This window comes from Rhagoletis pomonella, unplaced genomic scaffold, assembly GCF_013731165.1.
Source record: "Rhagoletis pomonella isolate Grant_MI unplaced genomic scaffold, Rhpom_1.0 Rhpom_scaffold_00001, whole genome shotgun sequence".
NCBI lineage: Eukaryota > Metazoa > Arthropoda > Insecta > Diptera > Tephritidae > Rhagoletis > Rhagoletis pomonella.
Window position 1 is genome coordinate 22,186,795 of NW_023458555.1, and position 23,518 is coordinate 22,210,312.

General features: G+C 31.6%; 1 protein-coding gene across 12 annotated transcripts in view; it reads left to right on the forward strand.

The window, feature by feature from the left end:
• The window catches only part of LOC118741035 (synapse-associated protein of 47 kDa), a 151,730-nt gene that overhangs the window by 58,787 nt on the left and 69,425 nt on the right, over positions 1 to 23,518 (forward strand). For 11 of the 12 annotated variants that reach the window (XM_036472867.1, XM_036472834.1, XM_036472917.1 and 8 more), the window contains exon 3: positions 14,479 to 14,517. The exons of the other annotated variant lie outside the window; for it this stretch is intronic. In XM_036472867.1, coding sequence (XP_036328760.1) covers positions 14,479 to 14,517 — 39 coding nt within the window. The remainder of the gene's footprint in view (positions 1 to 14,478; positions 14,518 to 23,518) is intronic. 12 annotated transcript variants of the gene reach the window in all.

Genomic DNA, 23,518 nt, shown 5'->3' on the forward strand with positions numbered 1-23,518 from the left:
TTTTTTTATTAGATATTTTGCGAGCATTAGGCATCAGGGGACTTTTTCTAGTTTAGCTTCCTTTCCACATTATTTCTAATGGGTCTCATAATCGATCACTTTTTACAGTACTAAAACCACTTTAGTTGGAATATAATACACCAAATTTCTACACTTTTCCAAGAATAATTTTATACTTGACTTCTTTTTTTTTACCGAAAATCGTTAGTTAACTGCCAAAAAAACAGCTGTTAGATAGAGTGAGAGAAAAAACGGAGCATATTATAAGAAAGCGGATTATAGGGGTAAATTAAAAAAAAAAAAAAAAAAACAAGTGAACCTCTTCCGATCGGAGTAAAGTCCTAAGTAGGTCTTCTTGAGCCCAATAAACCTCCAGTCGGGCGCCGGTTAGGGGATTTCATCAATCTTATCCATCTCGGAGGCGTAATGAAAGGTCCCCCTCCTCCACCGCCAGGAGTTAACCTCCCACTTAACTTTACTTTACTTTGTTTAACTTTATTTTATTTTACTTTCATTTAATTTTCTTTACTTTACCTTACTTTACTTACTTTACATTGCTTACTTCACCTTACCTTACCTTATCTTGCTTTACTTTACTTTACTTTACTTTACTTTTATGTACTTTACTTTACTTTACTTTACTTTACTTTACTTTACTTTACTTTACTTTACTTTATTGAAATTTACTTTATTTTACTTTGCGTTACTTTGCTTTACTTTACTACTTCAGTCTTCTCTGCTTTACCTTGCTTTACCTTACTTTGCTTTACCCTTCTTTACTTTACTTTTCTTTACTTTACATTACTTTACATTTCTTTGCTTTATTTTATTTTACTTTACTTCCCATAATACGTGAACTTTCCTTTACTTTACTTTGCTTAAATTTATTATATTTTACGTTACTTTACTTAAATTTAATAAAATCTGATTTTATATGCTCTTTAATTTAAATATTAAACACTGACTTATAAATGTTCAGACAAAATTTTCTTTACAATTTATTCAAACATTTCCAAGTCTCTGCTCAATGCGAAATTCTAGAACATGCAAATACCCATTTGTGTCGAGAAACATGTGGTTGCGGCTTCCCATAGTTTATAAAACATAATTTTCCGAAGAACTCGAAACGCTTTGTTATAACATTTTAGCAATTTCTTCCACTCCTCTCCTCTCCGCTCGCCCACGTTTTACCAACCAATAATTAATTGTGTTACAATAAATAACACAAAATTTAGAATTTGTTGTTGGGCATAACAAGTAGATACTAACTACATAGTGTTGAGTGTGGTTTTATGTTTCTGTTGTGTCGCATAATTGCTCCCAGTTGCAGCGATAAACTAACGACATGACACATTCGATAAACATTTCATACACATTCACACAAATGTACGCTCTTACATAGTTGACTGGAAAATTAATTGAATTGTTTTTGTTGTTAAACAATTTAATAAGGAATCATACATATGCATGTATGTATGTATACCTACAGACACACTTTTTCTTGGCATCGACGTAGTGTATGTAGTGCTGGCTGATGGCAAGTTTTTTAATTAAATTTTCTCTAAATTCTTAAATATTTAGCTCTTGAAGACTTGTTCTCGGTTATCTAATCAGCTGAAATGCAATTTACTCACTTAATTTTATAAGCTTCTAAGAAATTTGACAACTTTTCTTCCTTAGTATAAAGTTTAAATTTCTTTTACACTCGATTTGCACTCACCACATATGTAAATATCCTGTATCCTCGCGCACAAGTGCTCGTTATCCTATGACCATGACCAATTCGCATTAATCTGATGAAAACTGATACAAAATTAATTGACATGTACTCACTCTCACACCTCAGTGGTCATATATTTGCATGTACATATTTATGTATGTATGTATGTGCGTATAATGGTACACATGTTTTTGCACCAGTATAGTACTGGAATGTGCATGTATACATATGTACTCATCCGAAAGTCAACAAGCAAACATTTATAACAAAGGATTTAATTAAATGTATCCTTGTATACTTGGTTGATCTGCCTGACGCCAGTCCGTTAGACTATTCCAGGCTCAACTATGTGGCTTATAAAATTCAGATATGCATATACATATGTATAACTGCATGCACTCATACATATCTATTTATTTGAGTACGAATCTTCCATTAAAAATTGTTATTTGTTTTTACTGCTGCAGTCGATGCATAGTAAAGATAAATATACGATTCCATATACATATGTACATATTTATGTATGTATGTAGTTGAACATATTCAGTGCCCTTTAACCGTAGTTTCAAGCTAGGGCTGAGTTTTCTTTTCTTCTGTGATACTTTTATCAGTATTCATTAGATATTGCCATCATTTATTTTTCAAATATTGCATTGAATATTATAAAATTGAAAAATATTTTCCGGCACACCACAGCTAGTAAATAGCTCGTTTAATAACCAAAAAAAAAGTTCTCCACGCACCAGAAAAAGCATTATCTTTTATTCTCGTTTGGCACTGTAACCAACTGACGCCAATTGCAAATGCCAAGTGAAGCCAAGCCCTTCTCTACCCGGTCTTTCCAACGCAGTGGAGGTCTTCCTCTTCCTCTGTTACCAGCATCGCGACCCGCGTTGAATACGTTCAAAGCTGCAGAACTTTGATGGACTTGGGCGAGCCTAAATTATTGACCAAAAATTTGCATCTTTGACACAGATTCTTTTTAGAGCATAATGAACCATATTTTTGCTAATACCAATCAAAATTCTAAAAAAGCGGATTTTCGGCTCACGCTATTGTCTACTCAGTGAAAAGTAGCACTTTTTGGCAAGAGTGATTCTACGTGGAATATCAAGGCTAGCATTATTATTGGTGTTAATGCTGGTACCTAAATAAATGAAGTTGCCTACTTTTTTAAATGTGCAACTGTCTACAGATAAAAAGCATTAAAATGAAATAAACTATGTACATATCGCGAGCCCTAGCCGCCAAAATAACTTAAGCGCCATATTTTTTTTGAAATTTTTATTTTGATGCAGAAATGCTCCTGGAGCATCTAGAGATGCATTTCTGTATCAAAAAGAAAATTTCGAAAACAATGTCGCTTACGTTTTTTTAGCGGTTAGGGCTCGATATGTATAAATTTTATTTCATTTTAATGCTTAAGTAGCGGTTACGGCTCGATATATAAATTGTGTTGTTTAAAAATAATGTTCGAAACCATTTGTCAAATATGATTTTGAGCTTGCGATACAGTGGGTTGTTGCTGCTGAGATAGAGATGGAAATCTGGTAGAATTCAATTATAGAAGTGGTCTCACTTTCTTCTGTATTTTTCAAATTCCGGCTAACTTTCGGGATAATCTATGCATCTAATGAAATTTTAACAGGCCGATGTCTGTACATTATACTTAGATATTAAAGAAAAAATATATGGGGGTGGTTATTAGCACAACAGAAGCCAAATAAACAATTTTTAGAAGTTTTGTCTGTATGTATATTTGTACGAGCATTATTCAAGAACTAATGCATACAGTTCTCACCTATGTATAGCTAGAGGTCAAACCTAAAATAAATAAAAAAATAGAGTTGCCACTTGTTTAAAAATTTCAGTTTAAGTAAGTCGATAGGATAAAGTAAATATTGTAAGATGGCTGTCAAATGAATGAGCCGAAAATATTTTTGTGTAAGGTTGCCACCTGTTTGTAAATTTTATTTCATTTAATTGAAAAAATAAGTTAAATATTGCAATATGGGTATCAACCAAAAAGACTTAGGAAAGTTTACCGCCGAAAATATTTTTGAGAGGAGTTGCCACCTGTTTGAAAAATTGTATTTAATTAAATTGATAGAATAAACATTTCAAAAGGGGTACCAAACCAAAGAAGTTTAAGAAAGTTTAATGTCGAAAATATTTTTGAAGCGGGGTACCACCTTTTTGAAAAATTTAATCCTGTTAAATTGATATGACAAGTTAAATATTACAATATGGGTATCAAATGAAAGTGTTTGAGAAATCAGTGATTTAGAAATACATCTAGCAAATACACCGCGTGCTTCTCAGCGCCTTCAAAGTATTTTTATTTTGTTACTCTCTCGCACAACGTCTAAAGTTATTAGTTAATACTGTAGTGTTTATTATTTGTATTGCAAGCAGATGTCCGCTTTTTATGGAAGATTAATAACTGTAGAAAGTTAACTAACACCCACATTCATAGAAAATAAATAATACCATTGAAGTCTTGGGAGGATGTAACAACACAAAAGTACTTTGCTAATTAATAACATAAATATTAATTGTTCGAAAATACCATTAAACTCGCAAATGCTGACCTTAGTAGCGTGATGTCAAAATATTTTTTTTTTACTAAAAAAAAGTTTGATCTAAGATAAAGGATTCTTTAATAGAATACAAAAAAAAACAAACAGATTACAATACATACGAAACTCGGCTTCTCATATATTTAACCGTCTTGTGATTCATATCATTTACCTAATTTAATTAGAATGTGACTTTTTAAACCCGTGGCAACCCTCCTGCATTTAGTTTGGAAATTAATGATACGCATTTTGTAATAATTCATTTAACTTGTTTATAATTTAATTTAATTCGGCTTTTCAAACAGGTGGCAACCCTCTTCAAAATATTTTCAAGCTATAATCTTCTTAAATATCTTTCGTACCTTTAATGTGGTACATGCTCCAATTACCTAATTCGCTTAATTCAATTTGAGTGTGACCTTTAAAACCGGTGGCAAGCCTCCTTCATGAATAGTTAGTATAGAAACAAATGAAACCCATATTGTATTAATTCATTTAACTTATTAAATAATTTTAATTGAATTAAATTTTTAAATAGATTGCAATCCTCTTTAAACATGTAAAAAAAAAAACTGCTAAATTTGAAGCTAAAGATTTCTTAAAACTCTTTCGTTTGACACACATATTTTATTATTTCATATAACTTGTGTATAATTTAGTTAAGTGGCAACTCCCAAACTACAGCCTTGAGAATATGGACAAATTTCTCGTGGTTCCCTAACAAAATGGGGCAAAAAGCTCGTTTTTCTGCTCTGGGCTTATCGTTACATAGTAACATACATATGTATGTACATATGTATGTATGTGTTTACTGCAAAATTTTTAAGTTATTTTGTCAGCATTATCAGAAAAAAATATAAAATAGTTAAAGCTAATTACCAACCCTGTAACACTGATACGTACTTAAGTATTACTAAGTAACAATTGTTAAAGACATAAAATATCAGACCTAGTATTGTGAAAAGCAAAACCAAACAAGCACAGCTGGCAAATGAATATCAATCTTATTCTAAATATTTATTAAAGCATAATGTTATGAAGTGCAAATAAGTACCGATTATCCAGTAGTGCGAAATGAGCAACCCACAATGTGTTGGCACGCATATACTACATAAGTATGCGTGTATACATCGAAGGTGACCACAGAGGCTGCTGTTTATTTGTTTTGAAGAGAAAATCGGCTGGTGTCGCCACTGTTGCCACACGCAACAATAAACGCCATATGCTGATAATGAATAAAGTTCCTGTGCGCATACAAAGATACAAACATACATACCTAAGTGTGTACATTAGACCGTACCACCTGACCAGCAAACAAAAAAAGGTTCGCCGTTTAGAAAAAAACATTTTTTTTTTTTTTGGGTCGGTTTTTATATTTTTCGGTGACACCTACATGCGACAATAAAATAATTTTTTCCTTAAATACATAGCTCTTTTTTGATTATCGAAATGCTTACTTAGCAAAAGTTTTACAACTGTTGGCAAAATTTTAGTTTATGAACGTAAGGGTGATAAGAACTGAGATAGTTGTATTAGAACGGGGTAGCTGAGATCAATTCTCCTCGAAACAAGAACATCGAAGTATCATACTTTAAGATCCGACTGTAAATACTGATAAAATGGCAAAAAATTTAGAAAGACAACGCTTACGCTCGGCCAATATTTTTTTTTTCGAAATTGCCTTGTAAAAATACTTCAGATTCGAAGGTATACAGCGAAGTTTTTTTTCGGCTACGGTCTAATGTAATTGTGAGATTCCTGACCACAACAGGCCAAATAGGAGAGAAGTTACTTTGAAATACACAAAATGGCAACAAAAAATATGTAGGTAATAGAATCATGGCTTTGATGCCATACTTTGCCATGACTTCAGCAATATGGAAAATTATTATTGACATATCCTGATTCGAAGGCGTGCAAGATATGAGTAATAATTATTGGCGCTATGCTGCGCAGACATTCAATAGATAACTTATTTTCTTACTACGTTTGTAGGTACATGCATTCAAATGCAGAGGTGTCAATTATTTCGTAACCTTTTACTATCATCAGTTTAATTTCCACTTGGCCACTTGCAAGCTCCATTCCCTTTGGCACCCCGATTCCAAGATCTTACTACTCACTTATAAATATACATATATGTATACGCTCAGATTTAAGAAAATATTGTCATCATTATCCTCGCTTAAGTGAAGCAATGCAATCCCTATGTACATATTTACCCAAAGCGGCAAAGTAACCATTGAAAGCATTTGTGCCGAAAAGCTAGCTTAATCCTCACATTTTTTCTATATTTTTGACTTTATTTTTTCTTATTCAACTAAGTAACAAAATGGTGGCAAGAAGCTGTTTCTTACTCAGCGTATTTTTATTCACTTACTTCTCGTCGTTGAATGACCTAGCATTTATTTGTTCAAAGCTCAAATTGAGCTTTTAAATATGACGTTACTTAAGCAGACAGTTTAGTCTGGCCATTGCCTCTAAATGCCGCTTTTATTTTGTATTCCCACTTTCTTGATGGCTTTTGTTCACAAACGTACACACACGTACAAGGGATGTGTGTTAAATAAAAATCATATAAATTTGCATACATTTGCAAATATTTAATGTCTTACTAAGGCTATGCTACGCTTTCGTTTGGTGTAGGCTTTTTCTCTTGAATGAGATTTTGAAAATCCAGCTACACATTATTCACCACGCTGGTGTAAGTGGATTTCATTACCTCCACATGAGCCTGTCCGAGCTTCTGTGTAACGCCGACACGTGAGGATTGCTCCTCAGAGCACCCCGATTCTAGCAATTCGCTTGAAGGCAGCCCATTTCTTGGAGGTGAAGTCAATGAAACCTATAAGGGGTCATAAATTGACTCTTGACCAATGCACGGATGGGAAATCCCTTAATGTCGATCCCGAAACTCCTGTGGAGGCGTCGGGGTTTGGATACCCCATAGTTGTTCGAAGATAACTTACAGCGCAATTCTGGCAACTGTCAAATAAAAATAAAAGTATTTCGTGAAATAATTGTCAATACTGTCTTTCGAAAGACTAATTGAATGATCCGCTAACTTGCTAACTTATGCTGTTCGCCTTTTACATTAAGTTTTTTAAAAATATTAAAAGCCAATAAAATAAAGAAAAATAAATTACAAAAAGAAGAAGTAGATAAAATCAAAATTAAGCAAAGATAAATACAAATAATTTGTTCTTTTTAAACAATTGAGGGATTCACAAAGGTGTCGTAAGTGTCGTATTGTTGTATGTCGTAAACTTTACAAGCTTAAATAAATGCTTAGAGAACTTGAAACGACAACCAACTACAAACACCGCAAAAATTCATAATATGACTTTGATGGTACTGTACGGACCCCTTTAACATATTTTTTTAGGCGTTTAAAGTTTGCGACATACAACAATACGACACTTACGACACCGTTGTGAGTACCCCAAATGAAATCTAAAAATTAAATTAAAAAAAGAAAAAAATAAAATAAAATAAAACGTAGTACTTAATAATTAAAAAAACTATTTTAATTAAAAATTTATTTTAATTTTCAAAACGAAATCGAAAGACTAAATTAAAATTAATAAAAAAGATAGAAAAAATGAATTGAAAAAAGAAAAAATAAATAATAAATAATAAATAATAAGTTTCTAAAAATTAAACGAAATTAAAAATAAAAATATTTTTCTTTCTTAAAGAATAAAATTAAAAAATTAACTAAAAGGAAGAAAAAAAATTTATTGAAATAAAATAAAATAAGTCTCTAAAAATTAAAAATAATATTCTTTTCAAAAGAATAACACCTTCAAATTAAATTTCAAAGAATAAAATTTATTAAGAAACAATAAAGATAAAATAAATGTGAAAAAAATAAAAGAAAATTCTAAAAATAAGTAGAAATGAAAAGTGTATTTTTCTTGTTTATCAATAAATTCAAATAATTAAACGAAAATAAGAAAAAATTGTATTCAACCAAAACGAAATAAAATAAGTTCCTTAAAATTAAATTAAAAATAATATTCTTCTTATGAAAATAATAACAATTAAATATTAAATTAGAAAGGAAAAGATTAATTATAAAGGAAACAAAATATATAAAATAGGTTTCTAAAAATTAAATGAAATCAAAAAATATATCTTTCTTTTTAAACAATAAAATCTAAAAATTTAATTAGAAACAGAATAAAATTAAATTAAATTAAAGAAGAAAATAGTACATAAAAATTTAATAAAAGAAAATATTTTTATTTTTAAAACGAAATCGCAAAATTAAAAAAAAAAAAATAGATTAAAAAACGAAAAAATAAATTAAATAAGTTTCTAAAAGTTATATACAAGTGCTTTTTTCCAAGACTTTTCTGCTAGAATAACAAAAGTTTTTCGACTTGCCTTCTGTCTTTCATTTGTCTTACGAAAAAAGTTTTTGCTGTCTTAGCTAGAATTGCCCTGTTAGTCTTCTTGGGTGCAATGTCGGTCCGAACGTGATGATTTTTGAGTATCCTCTGGCTCATTCGAAATATACGCGGTACGCCACGCTATTCCCGATCCCACGGCAATTGTTTTTTTTTTTTAACTGGAGATCGACCGGTATCCTGAGTCCGCATCTAGGAAACAGGCACTTCCTTAGCCTTGCATTCGTCGTTCATCTTGGAGTAGGGATAATTTATGTAAAAGATTGTCAACTAAAGAAACAGTCCGAGAAATCGGTCAAGCCACTTTCAAAGCCATCAAAATATGAAATCCATTAACCCGATTGACTTCGTAATATCAACGTCTCCTCCTCGCGAGTTTTCTTTTCGCCGCCCGACTTCCACTAGCTAGAGATAGTGATATCTTACCAGTCGGCTGACTGCCATCTTTTTTATCGGAAAATTTTGCTTCCGAAAATTTTAGCCACTTCCTGTAGCCACAATTCCGCGCATAGCGTATTTTTCGTGTTTTGTAGGTCACAATGAGTAATTAAAACACTGTTCCTCGCTCAGCAGTAAAATCACAATCTCCATTGTGTTTTTGCCATATCGCAAGAATAACGCCGCCTGGACCAGAACATCTTGCTGAGTATTTGCTTAAATTTCACTTAACACTCTGCTTCCTACTGTGGTAATGATTTGTTGTTACCAATTATCGCATAATGTATGACAAAAGCAAATGAATGCTGCTCGTCAATAAGGGCAAGTGCTTGTTGTGTGCCTTTATCACATTAACTTGCCTCCAGCAGCACGCATACGCCCTGGCAAACACAATAATCCCGGCCATGCCATGAAGCTGGACATCTGCTCTATTATTTGTATGTATTTCTTATTGTAGTGTTTCATACAATTTCTATTCATTTTTCAACTCCATACGCATTAGACGTACATATGTATGTAGCCTACAAGCCACCTACTGGGCTTGTGAAAACACATAGAGACCCTTTCCTACTGCTGTTCGATTCCTTTTGGGGTTCGGTAATTCGGAATTTTACTTGGAGTGTGGGTCAAGGTTCTTCGATTTTCTCGCCGCCAGCTGCAATGTCAGTATATGGAATACAAGCATACTCGCACATAAATTGTTTGTTTGTGTATGTTCGCTTTGTTTTGTTAGGCGTGTTTAATAGTTTAAGATTTTTTTTCTTTTCTCCACCTGCCATAATGTTTCTCATACGCAGTGGCATACGGTAGTCTTCATGCATACATTCATACATATGTACGTATGTTTGTTTTTATTGCACGTGTGCATCTATTTATGTGCTATACACTGTTAAATAACCCATGGCTTTGGAATGAAGCAATGTAAAAGGCATTTTCTATCTCCTTGGGGGTACCACCATGTTTGTATGTACATATGTATGTATGTACATATTTATGCACCAAACAAGCATCCCGAGTGAGTCATACGTTTAGCGCGCTTTTTTATGTTATGTAATGTTTTGATAAAATTGTCCCGCTGAATGTTTTTAAAAGTCGAGACGTATAAGTGTCCCGATTTTTCATATTCGTACCGATTAATTACCGATTTTTATTGTTTTCCTTCTTAATTTAACAAGAGTCTCTGGCCCAAAAACAATTTTTCGTACAAACATGACAGCACTTTCGTAGCCAGCATCCTTATTTTCTATGATCTTTGGTTATGTTTTATTCTATCAAATCGTTACTCGCGCTATATTGCAATCATCATTATTTTAAAAAAAAATTTTACGGTTTTTATAATTATTTGGTTTGTTTTTTTGTATTTTTTTTTTAATCAAATGATTCTAACTTGAATTTAGTGAAATTATAAAAAATAATACTAATTCTCTAAAAAAATTCGTTGATATAAGCTGTTGATACAAAGGCGAAAATATAAATAGGAAAGGGACATTTTAGTATTCTTTGGCTATTCCCCATTCGATTATTTATTGTTTATTATTTTTTATGAAAGTCTAACTTGTTATGTAACAGAAACCATGTAAATCAAACTTTTGTACAAAAACTTGCAAAATTCGAGAAAGTTTCATCAAAATTTTGTGCTTGTTACTTAGATTTCTTAGAAACATTATAAATATTTAAAAAATAGTAAAAAAAAAATAAAACTGTTCTGAGTAGCTTTTTATATAGTTCTAAGTATTTTTTTGTTTTAAGTAGAAAATGGTAAATTTTTGAAAAAATAAAAATTAATACTGTTCTGAGTAGCTTTTCAATAGTTCTAGAGTTCCTGAGAAAAAGTTCATTTTTTTGCTTCATTAGTTTCGAGACCGTTCTAAATACCATTTAAATTTTTTAAACCAAAAAAATACGGCTATTCTTTTTTCCATTCAAGGAGGTGAGAGCTTAACATTTAAAACATCTTTTTGGACCACCCTAGTGTACATAAATATGTATCTGCATATGTTCATAGTGTAGGTTTGCAATTCATGTCTATTAAGTTTGCTTGTTGTGCAAAAAGTAGAATTTACTGCAACTCTTTTCTGCTCCGACTTCACCTTTGAAACTAACATGATGTCCGCATGTATTAAAAAATATGTGTGTATGCAATGCATATATGTATGTATGTATGAACACCTCTAGTTGGCGTTTGTTTACTGTGCAAATAGTAATTGCAAATATTTTAGCATCTCTTTACGGACACGTGCCATGTGTATACTCGTGTCCTCGTCTGTTTATGTGTTTTCTTTGAGCACAGGTGCAAATTTTATAAATAGTTCATATCTAGGTTAAGTATTCTTATACATATATCATTCATTTGAAGGTCACTTTTTCACTTAATTTATTATACATGATTGCTTTAAGTGTTTTCTTTTTCTAATTAACTTTTTCTTCTAATTGCAGGTGAGCTTACTAGAATTGCTTACTCACTAAGTAATATGCAATATTATCGTAAGTATTTAATTATTTATACCTGTATGTGGATCTCTGGAATTCGAAAAAATGCATTTCTGGTCGCATCTTTATAAAACAATCCTTATACCATGTTCAAAAAGCCAGCTGAATTGGGCAAATTTAATTTTAAATTAAAGTTACCAAGTTTTGGGTTGACAGCTGATGATTTTACATTGCTCGTAAAGAAGATGAATACACATCAGTTCCAGCAAATTCACTTCCCCAGAGCTCGGTTTGATTAGAAGGAAATCAAATAAAAAGAAATTTAATATACTACGTTTCTATAAATGGACTAAAAAGTTGAAAGTAATTTTCTCGTAGATTCATAAAATTTATGAATCTTGATAAGCTTTCATTTTAAGATTTTAACAATAGTCATTATAAACAGCTTATTATATTATGAGATTTAAAATAAAAATGTATTACATCCGTACTTGATTAAAATAATTAAAATACATTTTTAATAAAGAATTTTTTTTTTCAAAAATTTACCCAAAAATGCGCGAAGACTTTATATGTGGCACGATATTTGTTTTCCATTTCTGTTTTTAGCCCTTGATTTGGGGCTTCAGTCTTTGATCTTGGTTTTAAATTTGTATGCTCAGTTTTGAGTTTACAATTCCCATTTTGGATTTGACTATGACTAAATTTTTGACAAGGATAAACTTTTCAGATTGTACGGTAAATTCAAGTTAATGCAGAATAGCTGAGCTTAAAATGAAAGATTTATATTTTTTTTTTTAACATCAAAACTACTAAAATTTATTTGACCCAATTTAGTTGATTGTCTGAATATAGCATAAGTGTCAACGTTGTTATCAGAAAAGTAAGTGAATTAATTTGAAGTTAAATTAAATTGATGTGCTTGCTATGGATTAAATCTATAGATATATATATTTTCTCTGTAAATAAAATCGTGAATCTAACCATTATTTATAGTACTAACAACTCCGAAGCTGCGGCAAATCGGTAGTGTTTAATATGCAGGCGTCATAATAAATAATGCTTGGACAAAGATAAAATTGATTTATAACGATTATTTTTTTAATATTACATATTTTCTATACATCGGTGCCTGAAATACAAAAAATCCGTAACTAACAATTTTTTTTTTTACATACAATGATTTGCGGACTCGTAATTCTATGAAATGCATAAAATGCAATGAAAAAGTGAATTTGTATTTGTAGTTCGGCCATTTTCATTTCATGTGGCACTGTTAGTTACAGTTTTTCAGGTATTTCAGGTGACGATATTTTAATATTATAATTTTCTTTAACCAAATTTCTACGTACCTAGAGTGCATCTAAAAGCATCATCCCCAGGACTGAGCTGATTGAAAATTAATTCTTCTTCTTTTTTTACATAGCTGAGAGAAAAGCAAGTGTATAAAAAAAATGATATTAATTAGTCTATAGCTTGAAAAAACATATACGTTTCGTGTCCACTCGTGTTTACAAATTTAGTATTACAGTCTGAGTTCACAATGCTTAATTAACCGCTGGCAGGCGTTCAACTATCCATTTTCCCCCCAAACAATAAAGGCTTATTTGTAAATTAGTGCTAGATTTCAATTGTTTTTGTGGAAGGAAATGGAGACTTTTGTAGAATGAAATTAATTTTACGGAGGACGATATGAATTTTTATTGTTAACTATGTATTTACATTAGAGTGCCTCACCAAAAAAAAATTCGGATTTTCTCCCACACTTTGTTATATTCTAAGACTTTCGATAAACGTGTTTGGGAAAATATTAAGATTTACGTGAGCGGGACCGATCTTAATTTGCCTCAAAAAATTTCATTATTTTGATTTCGTTGATACAATTTTTTAAGCTTAAACTCTTCTATCATCTGAACTGATTTTCGGGAAAAACAGTTTCAAAAATTAATTTTATTAATAAAAAACTTTTGGGGATAATTTTCAGCTCGCGCAAATCGTAATATTTGGCGGAAGCCTTAGAATATATTAAATTTTATATTTATCACTTTTGTTAGTGTTACGTTAGTAATAGTTTGACTACGCATCGTAATTTGGGTCTTTGATGAAAAAATTTTGTTCATAACTCCGAAATATGTATGTATGTAGCCATGCCCACGAACCCGCCTAAACCAAAAAAACACAAAATCATGATCTTTCAATTTTTTAATTATTATCTGCAATTCTGTGAACGTAAACTATTAGCGGATATGTTTATATTACAAAAAAGTTTTTAAAATTATTATTATTTATGTATGTACATTAGACTGCATCACTCCTACATTATAAAAAATGGGTACTGTTTTTCCATTGGAATTATAAAATCTATTATTTTTTAAGGCTTGTGCCAATAAACAATAAATATATGTAATAATCTTCACGTCCCAATTTTTAAATTTTATATGTCTAGGCCGATTTTTTAAGCTTAAACTGTTTTGTCATCTGAGTTAATTTTTTTTCAAAAAGTACTTTAAGAAACTAGTTTTATTCATTAAAAAAAATCCATTTTTGGAGGTGTTTTCAAATCGGGCCAGTTCACGTAAATCATAATATTTTTCAGAAAAATTCTGGCGTAAGTCTTAAAATATAATAGATTTTATAATCCCGTCGGCAAAACAGCCACATTTTGATGATGCAGTCTAATGTACATATGTATGTATATTATATAGTTGCGTCCGGTTTTTTTTTGTTATTTCTAAGCTCAGCCAATCATTTAAGCAAATTTATGTTGGCCTCTTAACCGCTATTTATATCAACATTCTTTTATTCAAATATTTTCAGTTAATTATTTTAACTTTCTTTTTATTTGATTTGTTATATATTTTTATTTTACATCTTTATAATTTTTTTTATTTTCCTTTAGCGGCGCAAACATCGTTGATCAATTCCTCACAGAAGCAACGTAAGTTTTCCCCATTTTTTGTTTAATTATTTAGTTGTAACTGATATTTATTTGTATTTACATATTTACACTGCCGGCAAAAAGTATGGGCACAGCGAATTTTTCTCAATATATGCAACAATTTTTTTTCTAATATTTATATGGTTCATTCTACAAACAAAATATATTAAAATATAATTCCTAAAACTTTGTACAAAACTCACGAAAACTCAGCAAATTTTCAACTTTTTGACTAGATTTTTTACCTTACCTTTGATTTTTGGCAATTTTTTCGCGCGTCATTTCAGAAAAAATACAAAACACCTGCAACAAAAAAATTCTCAAAAGGCAATGCCTCCGAACTCGCAGTTTTTTACTAGAATTTAATGCTGCAAAACTGCATACTCGAAAAAATTCTAAAAAATTAAAATTTGCATGAAAATTTGCTGAATTTTCGGGAGTTTTGCACAAAGTTTAGGAATTATATTTTTATGTTTTTTGTTGTAGAATGAACCATACTTCTATAAAAAATTAGCGGAAAAATATTAGAAAAAAATATTTATGCATATATTGTGAACAATTTTCCGTGCCAATTTTTTTCGCAGTCAGTGTATACTTTTTTATTATTTGCTTAAATCTCATTATCACACATTCCCCAATTTTCCACTGCCTCATTTTTTTTTTTACAGAAAATGCTTGTACGAGTGCTTGCTACTCAAATTGTTATATAAATGTATGAATGTATTTAGCCCGGTCAAGTTAGAGGTTCAAGGTTACCATAATTCGCATAAAGTTGAAAATTGGTACGAGTGTTACGAACACCATTATGAATGAAATGCCAAAAGTCGCCATCGAGCCCACGTCTGTAAACAAATTTTATTTAAGGTCAAAGGTCATATAGGTTGGTTTTTTCTTTTCATTTTTCAGCAAAACGGTAAGGTTTGTCACAAAAATATCTATAAAAACCGTTATAACATTTTTCTTCCTAAGAATTACTATTTCTGAGTTATAGCGACTCAAAAAATTTTGTTCTCCATAATATGCATAATTTACACTGTACTTGTGTGGTAGTGTATTTGGCGCGGTTTCCACGGTAGGCCTACTGGACAGCTTATTTTAGTCCTATTTAACTAAATAATATTGCATAAAATAAAAATAGTACCATTGCAGGTGATGAAAACCATTTGAATTAAAAGTAATTAGAGAAAACTATTCATCTTATTGATAATTACACTAATTTACAAGAAATTCCAACTGTGGCACTAAACCATCACTTGTCATGTAAAATTTTCCACTGAATCTGAATAGTTTTTGAGATATAGCCAAATTTCGGTTTTTAGAGATGTGAAAAAGTGCATTCACGTAATTCCATATTTTCTTTTATATAGCTGGCGGATCTCAAAGTTCTTTCTACAGTAGTGAAGCACATTAAATTTACTATCTTCTGCATAAACGATTTATTCCAAACGGATTAGTAGTTTAGGAGCTAGACATTGATTCATCGACAATTGTGCATAATAATAAAAAATATATATATTAAAAAAGTTACTTTTGGTAAAAATATCAACATGAAAGAACCTGTTAACTTTTGGATTTTTGCACTCAGAGCATGATTCTTCATTAATACAATAAGGCCCTGCTCATCAACATAAATTGAATAATAAACTTAGAACTTATGAGCTTTTAAGTAGAGATACATATAAAAACCTATGAACAATAATTGAGCTTAAAAGTTATTCCAAGTATATTTAAACAAGTATATATTTAACAAGTTACAAGCACTACAGTTCATCAACATCTCATTGTCCAATCAGCTTTCTGGTATTGAGTTGTGATGAATGAAATCTCGCCTATTTTCAACTGGTGTTGCTGGGTCGGCCAATGCAGTCAGTGTATCTCGAATGTTGTCGGGATTAATTACGAGAGTCCCACACCTGTCTGCCTCGGTACAGGTGTTCCTCGCTGGATATCCAGCATGCCACACGTTCTTATCATGTTCGACCTTTCCAATACAGTCTAAAATCATCGCCATTACGCTAGGGACTTGATGGACGCGGTAAACAACATGGATGTCGGCAATCTCAGCTACTGAAGCTAAGTTCCACGTTGTGCATGTCCGCTCGTAGATGATTGCTGTTGCAAATCCAACTGCACGCGTAGTGATGGATATGGATCCAGCGCGTGGTTGCATAGTTGATTGAACTTGGCTTACAACTTGTGCAATCCTGTCATCCCGATCTGATTCAGTCAGACCGTATTTCGCTTCGATGCCCTTACCAAATGCGTTACGTTGCTGGTCATTCATGCGATTTCGGAAACCTTCAGTCGACCTTTTTCTTTACGTTTCCTTCCTCCTTTCTTTTGCTCCGGCTCGAAGGACCATGCAAACGCTTGGAGCCACGTAGCTCGTAGTTGCACCAAGGTTTTTTATTTTAAAAGAAAAGATGAGAATAACACCGTGAATTAATGCAATATTGATAAGTTTTAAAATGCAAATTCGGTGCTGCTTACAAATGATTTTGGCTTACAATATTACCTTGATAAATACGCAGCGGTGATGGCTGGATCGCGTCCGGTGTCCTTGATAGCTCGAAAGAAGTGACCGAGCTAATTCTTGAGAAGCTAAGTTGAAAAACGTTGACCTCACAATTTGTTCTTGATCTGCAGGAATAAGAATAAAACATTGGGTGCCAAATCAGAAATGTGCAGCAGATGACCCGACTCATCAATTCGATGTTTTTAATGCTAAAAAACTATATTTGTTTCAGCTGATCTATTGGAGCTTAAGTTGTTGTGGTGCAGAACAATTCGTCTTTTTTGCGAGCATTAACTTCGAGTAAATAGGTACGAACAAAATTAATTCTGATGGAAGAGAACATGCTAAAGAAAAAAATAAATAAATTAAATTGTTTATTCTCTAATTAAAAGTTAGTTTTCACTTGCAAACAATTTCCTTTTCCTGTCGACTTTTTTTTTGGAAATTCATGTCTTCACATTGCCATCGCCGCCAAAGCACATTCATAAAATGTACAAACTTGTCGAAAAGCGATAAAGTATATAAAAAAAAAAAAAAACCACCAAACCCGCTTAGCTGCAAGGCAAGCCTACAAAATGTTTTTCGTTGCAAAAGGACTTGCGGTTCTAACAAGATTAATGTGTTGTCGTCGCCCTCCATTTGCCTTTCAACTGTATAATTAAGTTGACAGCACTAGAGCCTAGTTGTGTTGTTGTTGTTTGTATATTTTATAAGCATTTCCCTTTTGCTGTTGTTAATTTACTACAATAACACAAAACTTCAGACATCCTGCAGCATTGGGTGTCACCTTGTGTTCTTCATTTTCTAAAGGCACGTGCAAATGTTGTTGCTGCGGGTGAAAATTATACTTACTTGCTTCTTATTTGCTATTTACCAGCGCGACATGGTAGTATCTAATGCCTGCTAACTTCAAACGAATATTATACAACAGCCAGTGCTTTAAGCTTTATGCTACGGTCTAGTGGTTGGTTATACCTGGATACTAGTAATGTTTGTGTAAACTTGTTTGTGTAGCTACCTTTTAATCTCTCAGACATTGTATTTAACGCCTTTTAGCAGCCGCTTTGGTATACTCAAGTTTAATGTAAACGTTTGCGCAGTTTTAACTTTTGAACTGCTCTTAAACTCTTCGGTTCATTATCTTTTTTATTAAATGCATGTATGTATGTATTTCAAAGTTCAACTGTCCTTGCGTATCAACTGCTGCTAACTAGTACAAAGTTTGTCGAAGCATTACCCCAACTTTCCCAGCGTGTAACAGATTATTTTTACAAATATGGAATATTTAAAATCTACGAAAATTTTATATACACTTTTAGGTATTGGAAAATGTTTTACTGGTTTTAATAAAAGAAAAGAAATACGCGAATACAAAAACCAAAAACCTTCTAGCTTTCTTTTTTATTTTACTGACTATAGCCATGTGTACAAAGTATTTTTACTAACATACATATGAACATAAATAAATGTGTGTACAAATTTAGCAAATGTGTATCCATAATACGATTAAAAATCTTTTTTTTTTTTTTTTTGCAAACCAGTAAAGCAAATGTTTCGAAGCATTTAGCAAATCTCAACACAATTCAATTTGACAACACGCAAATCCCATGTAATCTTTAAAATCAGTCAAGGTGGTCGGCAACATAAGCGGCGAGTGGAGCAGCAGCGAAAAAAGATATTCAAGTAAAAGACCGACATTAAGCAACCAAAGAAATAAAAAAAAAAAAAAAAGATGTTACATAAATCAGCGGAAAGCTATTCACGTCTTACCTAATCAGATTCAGGATATCTGTATCGTTGGCATCTGCTACTTTCCCAGCTGCAGGTTTCTTATGTACATACATATTTCTCTGGTTAGTGGCTGACGGTAATGTGAAACGACATTTTCCATTTCGTTCAGATTTAGATTAAGTGCTAAAAATATTAGTTTTTATGCGAAAAAGGGTAACAAGCAGAAGATGATGGAATTTATAAAGGGGAAGAGCGAAAAAAAAGCATGACATGCATAAATACTTAAATGAAATGCAAGTAAGCTTAAGCGACAATGGAAGGAATATTTACGTGCATAGATGTGTACATACATTTGTATATACATATATACATATGCATGTATGTACATATATAAATGCTTGCCCAAGTGCCATTTGCCAGATGTACTCTACACTCATGGCTTGGTTATAATTTTTAAGACAACACAAGGAATGATGGAGTAGCAAAATATAACCAAAAGCGAACAATATTCACTACTACTATTTTTAAATATTTATGAATTAACGCGTACCATATACATACATACATATGCACATACATTCATATGTATGAAATAGCAAACAAAGTGTCAAGTGATAATTTGTTTTATGCGAACAAAAAAGCGCTTTCAACGGAAGGATCATAAACACCAGTGATAAACAGATTTGTGAGTGGAATTAATGAGGCGCATGCAAACATAGTTAAGCGACACACGAATGACCTTCGACCATTAGCGCACACAAGGGGTGGGTTTTGGGGTTCAAACCCCCCCTAAAGCTAATAACCTCAAATACAAACTGTATCTTAAAGCTAAGAATCCAGCTCTCAAGGAAATTATAAGAAATATTTATTATAATTTCTGTTGCTTGAAAAAGCGCTTTGCTTTTGCTGTAAATTTTCATGAGGAAATGAATATACGAGCATTTTTTTCTTGAGAGCTGCAAACTGATTTATGAAAATTTGGTAGAAGAAAATTTCTTTTCCATTTCTCGTCCGTCGTTTTATATGAATTTTTCGTTTTTCTTGAGAGTTCAGTAAATTTTTTCGGAACTCGAAATATTAAAAAAATTTAGCAATCGTGAAAAATCACCATCTATCGAAAACCAGAAACCAGAAATCGAAAAAATGAACATAAAAGTGCAAAAATTCATGGAATCAATAAATTTATTTTTACTGACTCTTTTTTAAAATTTTTTATTAGGTACTTTTGAAAGTTGAGTGCATCTTGAGTTTATAGAACTTTTTATTAAACAAGTAGTTTTTAAGGAAAGCACACAACCGACTTCAATTCTCATATACAAATTTGTGGGTACCGTTAATTTCTTCATGATCCAATCATCGGATCTCTAAACCAAATTACGGGACGACCCTTGAGGTACCATCTTTCCAATAAAAAAAGGATTATTGAAATCGGTTCACGTGGTAAAAAAGTTATGTATTCCGGCGAATTGATAACCTCACCTTTTTTGAAGTCGGTTAAAAGTGTTTGAGTTCTGTTAATCTTATGTAAATAAAGTGCAGTTTATGAATTTTAAAACGTTTATTTATTTATTACATACTGTACATAAAACTTGCATAAATGTATTTTAAAGAGCGTATTATCAAGCAAATTTTCAGTATTTTTCGGTGATATATCTTCAGAAATATAAAACCCCCCCTAAAATATATTCCTGGATGCGCCCCTGCCTTTGACTCATGATATTCTTGGATTACTTTTATGTTTAACCTTATCGTCAGCCAAGGTAAAATCGCCAGTAAAATACAAGAAAAAGGCTTCACTTTAAAAACAACAACCACAACAGCTGCAACAACAAGCAAAAACCAACTGCAATAAAGCAAAAACCAACTGCAATAAAGCGTCATGCACAAGCAGTCAGTTTAACAGTTGGCAGTGTGTTCTCGTGTTCGCTTTTAATTAAGATACTTCTAGCGTGGTGATTACATGAAAGGTCAATGTAATGCAACGAGGAGGCGGATATTGCAAATATTTATGAAAGCAAAGGACATACCGAATTGTGTGTAATATTGTTAGTCTGCTGCATCTTTACATACAAAATATTTATTACCAAGCTTTCCCTGCGAAGTCTAGCTTAATATAATGCGTCATGTTTTAAACTTCGATCATATAGTGCTTATCATAAGTATACGACACCTACATATTATCAAGTTCTGACTAGTAATTTTTTTATTATTTAATATTAATTCTTTTTTTATAAAAATATTCATATGTATGTAGTTAAGTCTATAACAAAAACCGTATAAATCTAAGTTTCAAACTTTGTACAATAATTTCAAAAAATGTACAAAGTTTCATCAAAATTTCACCCTTTTATTCAAATTTATTAGAAAATTCAATTTAATGTAATAAAATGGAAATTTACAAAATACCGTTGATCTTTGGCAATTTTTTTGCAGTATTTTCGTCCTTATAAAAGAATTTTCGAACATAGTTCGTAGCAAAGAAAATTAGTGATATTTAAGAATATACCGACGGCAAAGTGGAAGACTTACCTATCTCCCACTCAACCGTCGATACATTGTCATACATTTAATGGTATTGTTAAACATACTTACAGTTGTCCACAAAATAATAGGAGTGCGATAGTTTGATAACTTTTGGGTATTTGTCTTTTGTGTATTTTTTTAACCGACTTCCAAAAAAGGAGGAGGTTATCAGTTCGTCGGAATATTTTTTTTTTTTTTTTATATGTATGTTACCGCATAACTTTGGACCACGTCAACCGATTTCGATGCAATTTTGCATCGGAAAGGTAGTGTCTCAGAGGTGGTCCCATACTAATCTGGTTGAGATCCGATCAGTGGATCATGAGATATATATATATACCTATATTTTTTTTTTATATGGGAGTTGAAGTCGGTTTTTCTTTTGCTAATAATTACTTGTTTTTTAAGTCTACCTGGTTAAACAACAAACATCATATAAACTTACATTGTACAAAAATTACAAAAATGCTGTATATTTTCACCAAAATATCGAACTTTTTAATCACAATATTTAGAATTACAGTATAACAAAGTGCAAGTTCCAAGTTGGTAAAAAAATTCCGCTGATTTTTGAGAATTTTTCGGTTGAAGTTGTTTCACGTTTTTTCCATGCAAAGTATCTTCGACAAATTTCCTTTATATGAAGGGCACTACCAGCACAAAAAATTGCAGATTGAAACCAGCACTTTATTATACTAAAATTAAAAGGACTACAAGACTGCATACCAAAGAATCTGATTAAAAAGTTTGAAATTTTGGTGAAAATTTGCAGAATTTTTATAATTTATGTACGAAGATGGACATCGGAGTTTATTTGGTGTTTGTTGTATAACCAGCCAGATTTAAAAAAAAAAATAATAATAAACACTAAATAAACAAAACACAAATAGCCAAAACTGATCAAAATATCGCACTCCTATTATTTTGTGTGTGTATAGTGATACATATAAACTAGTTAAAAAAACTTATTTACGAAGAGATTTTCTCTTCTTCTGATTTAAACACGTAAGAAGCCTCGAACGGAAAATTTGTTTCACACCCAAATTGTAATATTTATTTTTTAAACAGATGGCAACGCTCTTTAAATAACGCTCTTTTAATAAAACGTTCCTAAATTGGTATCGATTGACACCCATCTTGCAATACTTAATTAAACTTAATTATCAAATTTAATTATACTTTTTAAACAGGTGAACAGGTTTCTTGAACATTTTAGCTTTCACATCGAATTCGTGATGCTTCACAGCCCAATGCCTAAATTGAATTAGGCTTTTTAAACATCTGGCAACCATACTCAAAAATCCTTCTGAATTAAAGCTTTCTTAAACCTTTTCCTTTTGACATATATGTATTAAAATGGTTCATTTAACTTATTAATTAAATAAAATTAGTTTTTTAAACAGGTGGCAACGCTCTTTAAACATAATGTTTAAATAAAACTTTCCTAAACTGTTATCGATTGACACCCATATTGTAATTCTTCATTAAACTTATTAATCAAATTTACTTATGCTTTTTAAACAGGTGTTAACCATTTTCAGTAATCCTTTGGAGTTAATACCTGTTTAAACATCCTTCGCTTAATATCCATATATTGCATATTAATTTAATAGTTCAATCGAATGGAAAACTTAAAGCAGATGGCAACCATGTTCAAAGTACCTGTGTGCCAAATTTTATTCAAACCCATCCAGACGTTTTGGCTTTTTCCCAATGCAATCTGCAAGAAAACTCATTCTAATCTAGATCTTCTTAATTGGAATGTACCACCGCTAAATCATTGCTTTTCATTATAGAGATGAGATTTCTTTGAGATTTTCGTTGCTTAGTAAAGAACTTAAAGAAATAAAACTTAATTTTTTTGTTGTGTCGCCAAGTAGCGTCCGCTCTCTTATCCAGCCTTAGGATTCTACAAACTCGTTCACCTAGCCATACAGATAGCAATTCTTGAAATTTCTAGTTTATGCAAAGCTGCAGCTTTTACTTTCAAAGCTTTGACGCTAACAGCCCGCTTTTAGACACGTATAATTCGGAAAGACACTCAAAAATATATGCACTTTTCTTTTACTGGTCGTTGCGTTGATGTTATTTTCAGAATAATACAATTTCCTGGGATCTTACCATAATTTATGTGTACTCATATTTTTCACAGGATACACATACATACATACATATATGTACATATGTGCACGTGCATGTCCGATAACTTGTTCGCATAATAGCGCTCACACA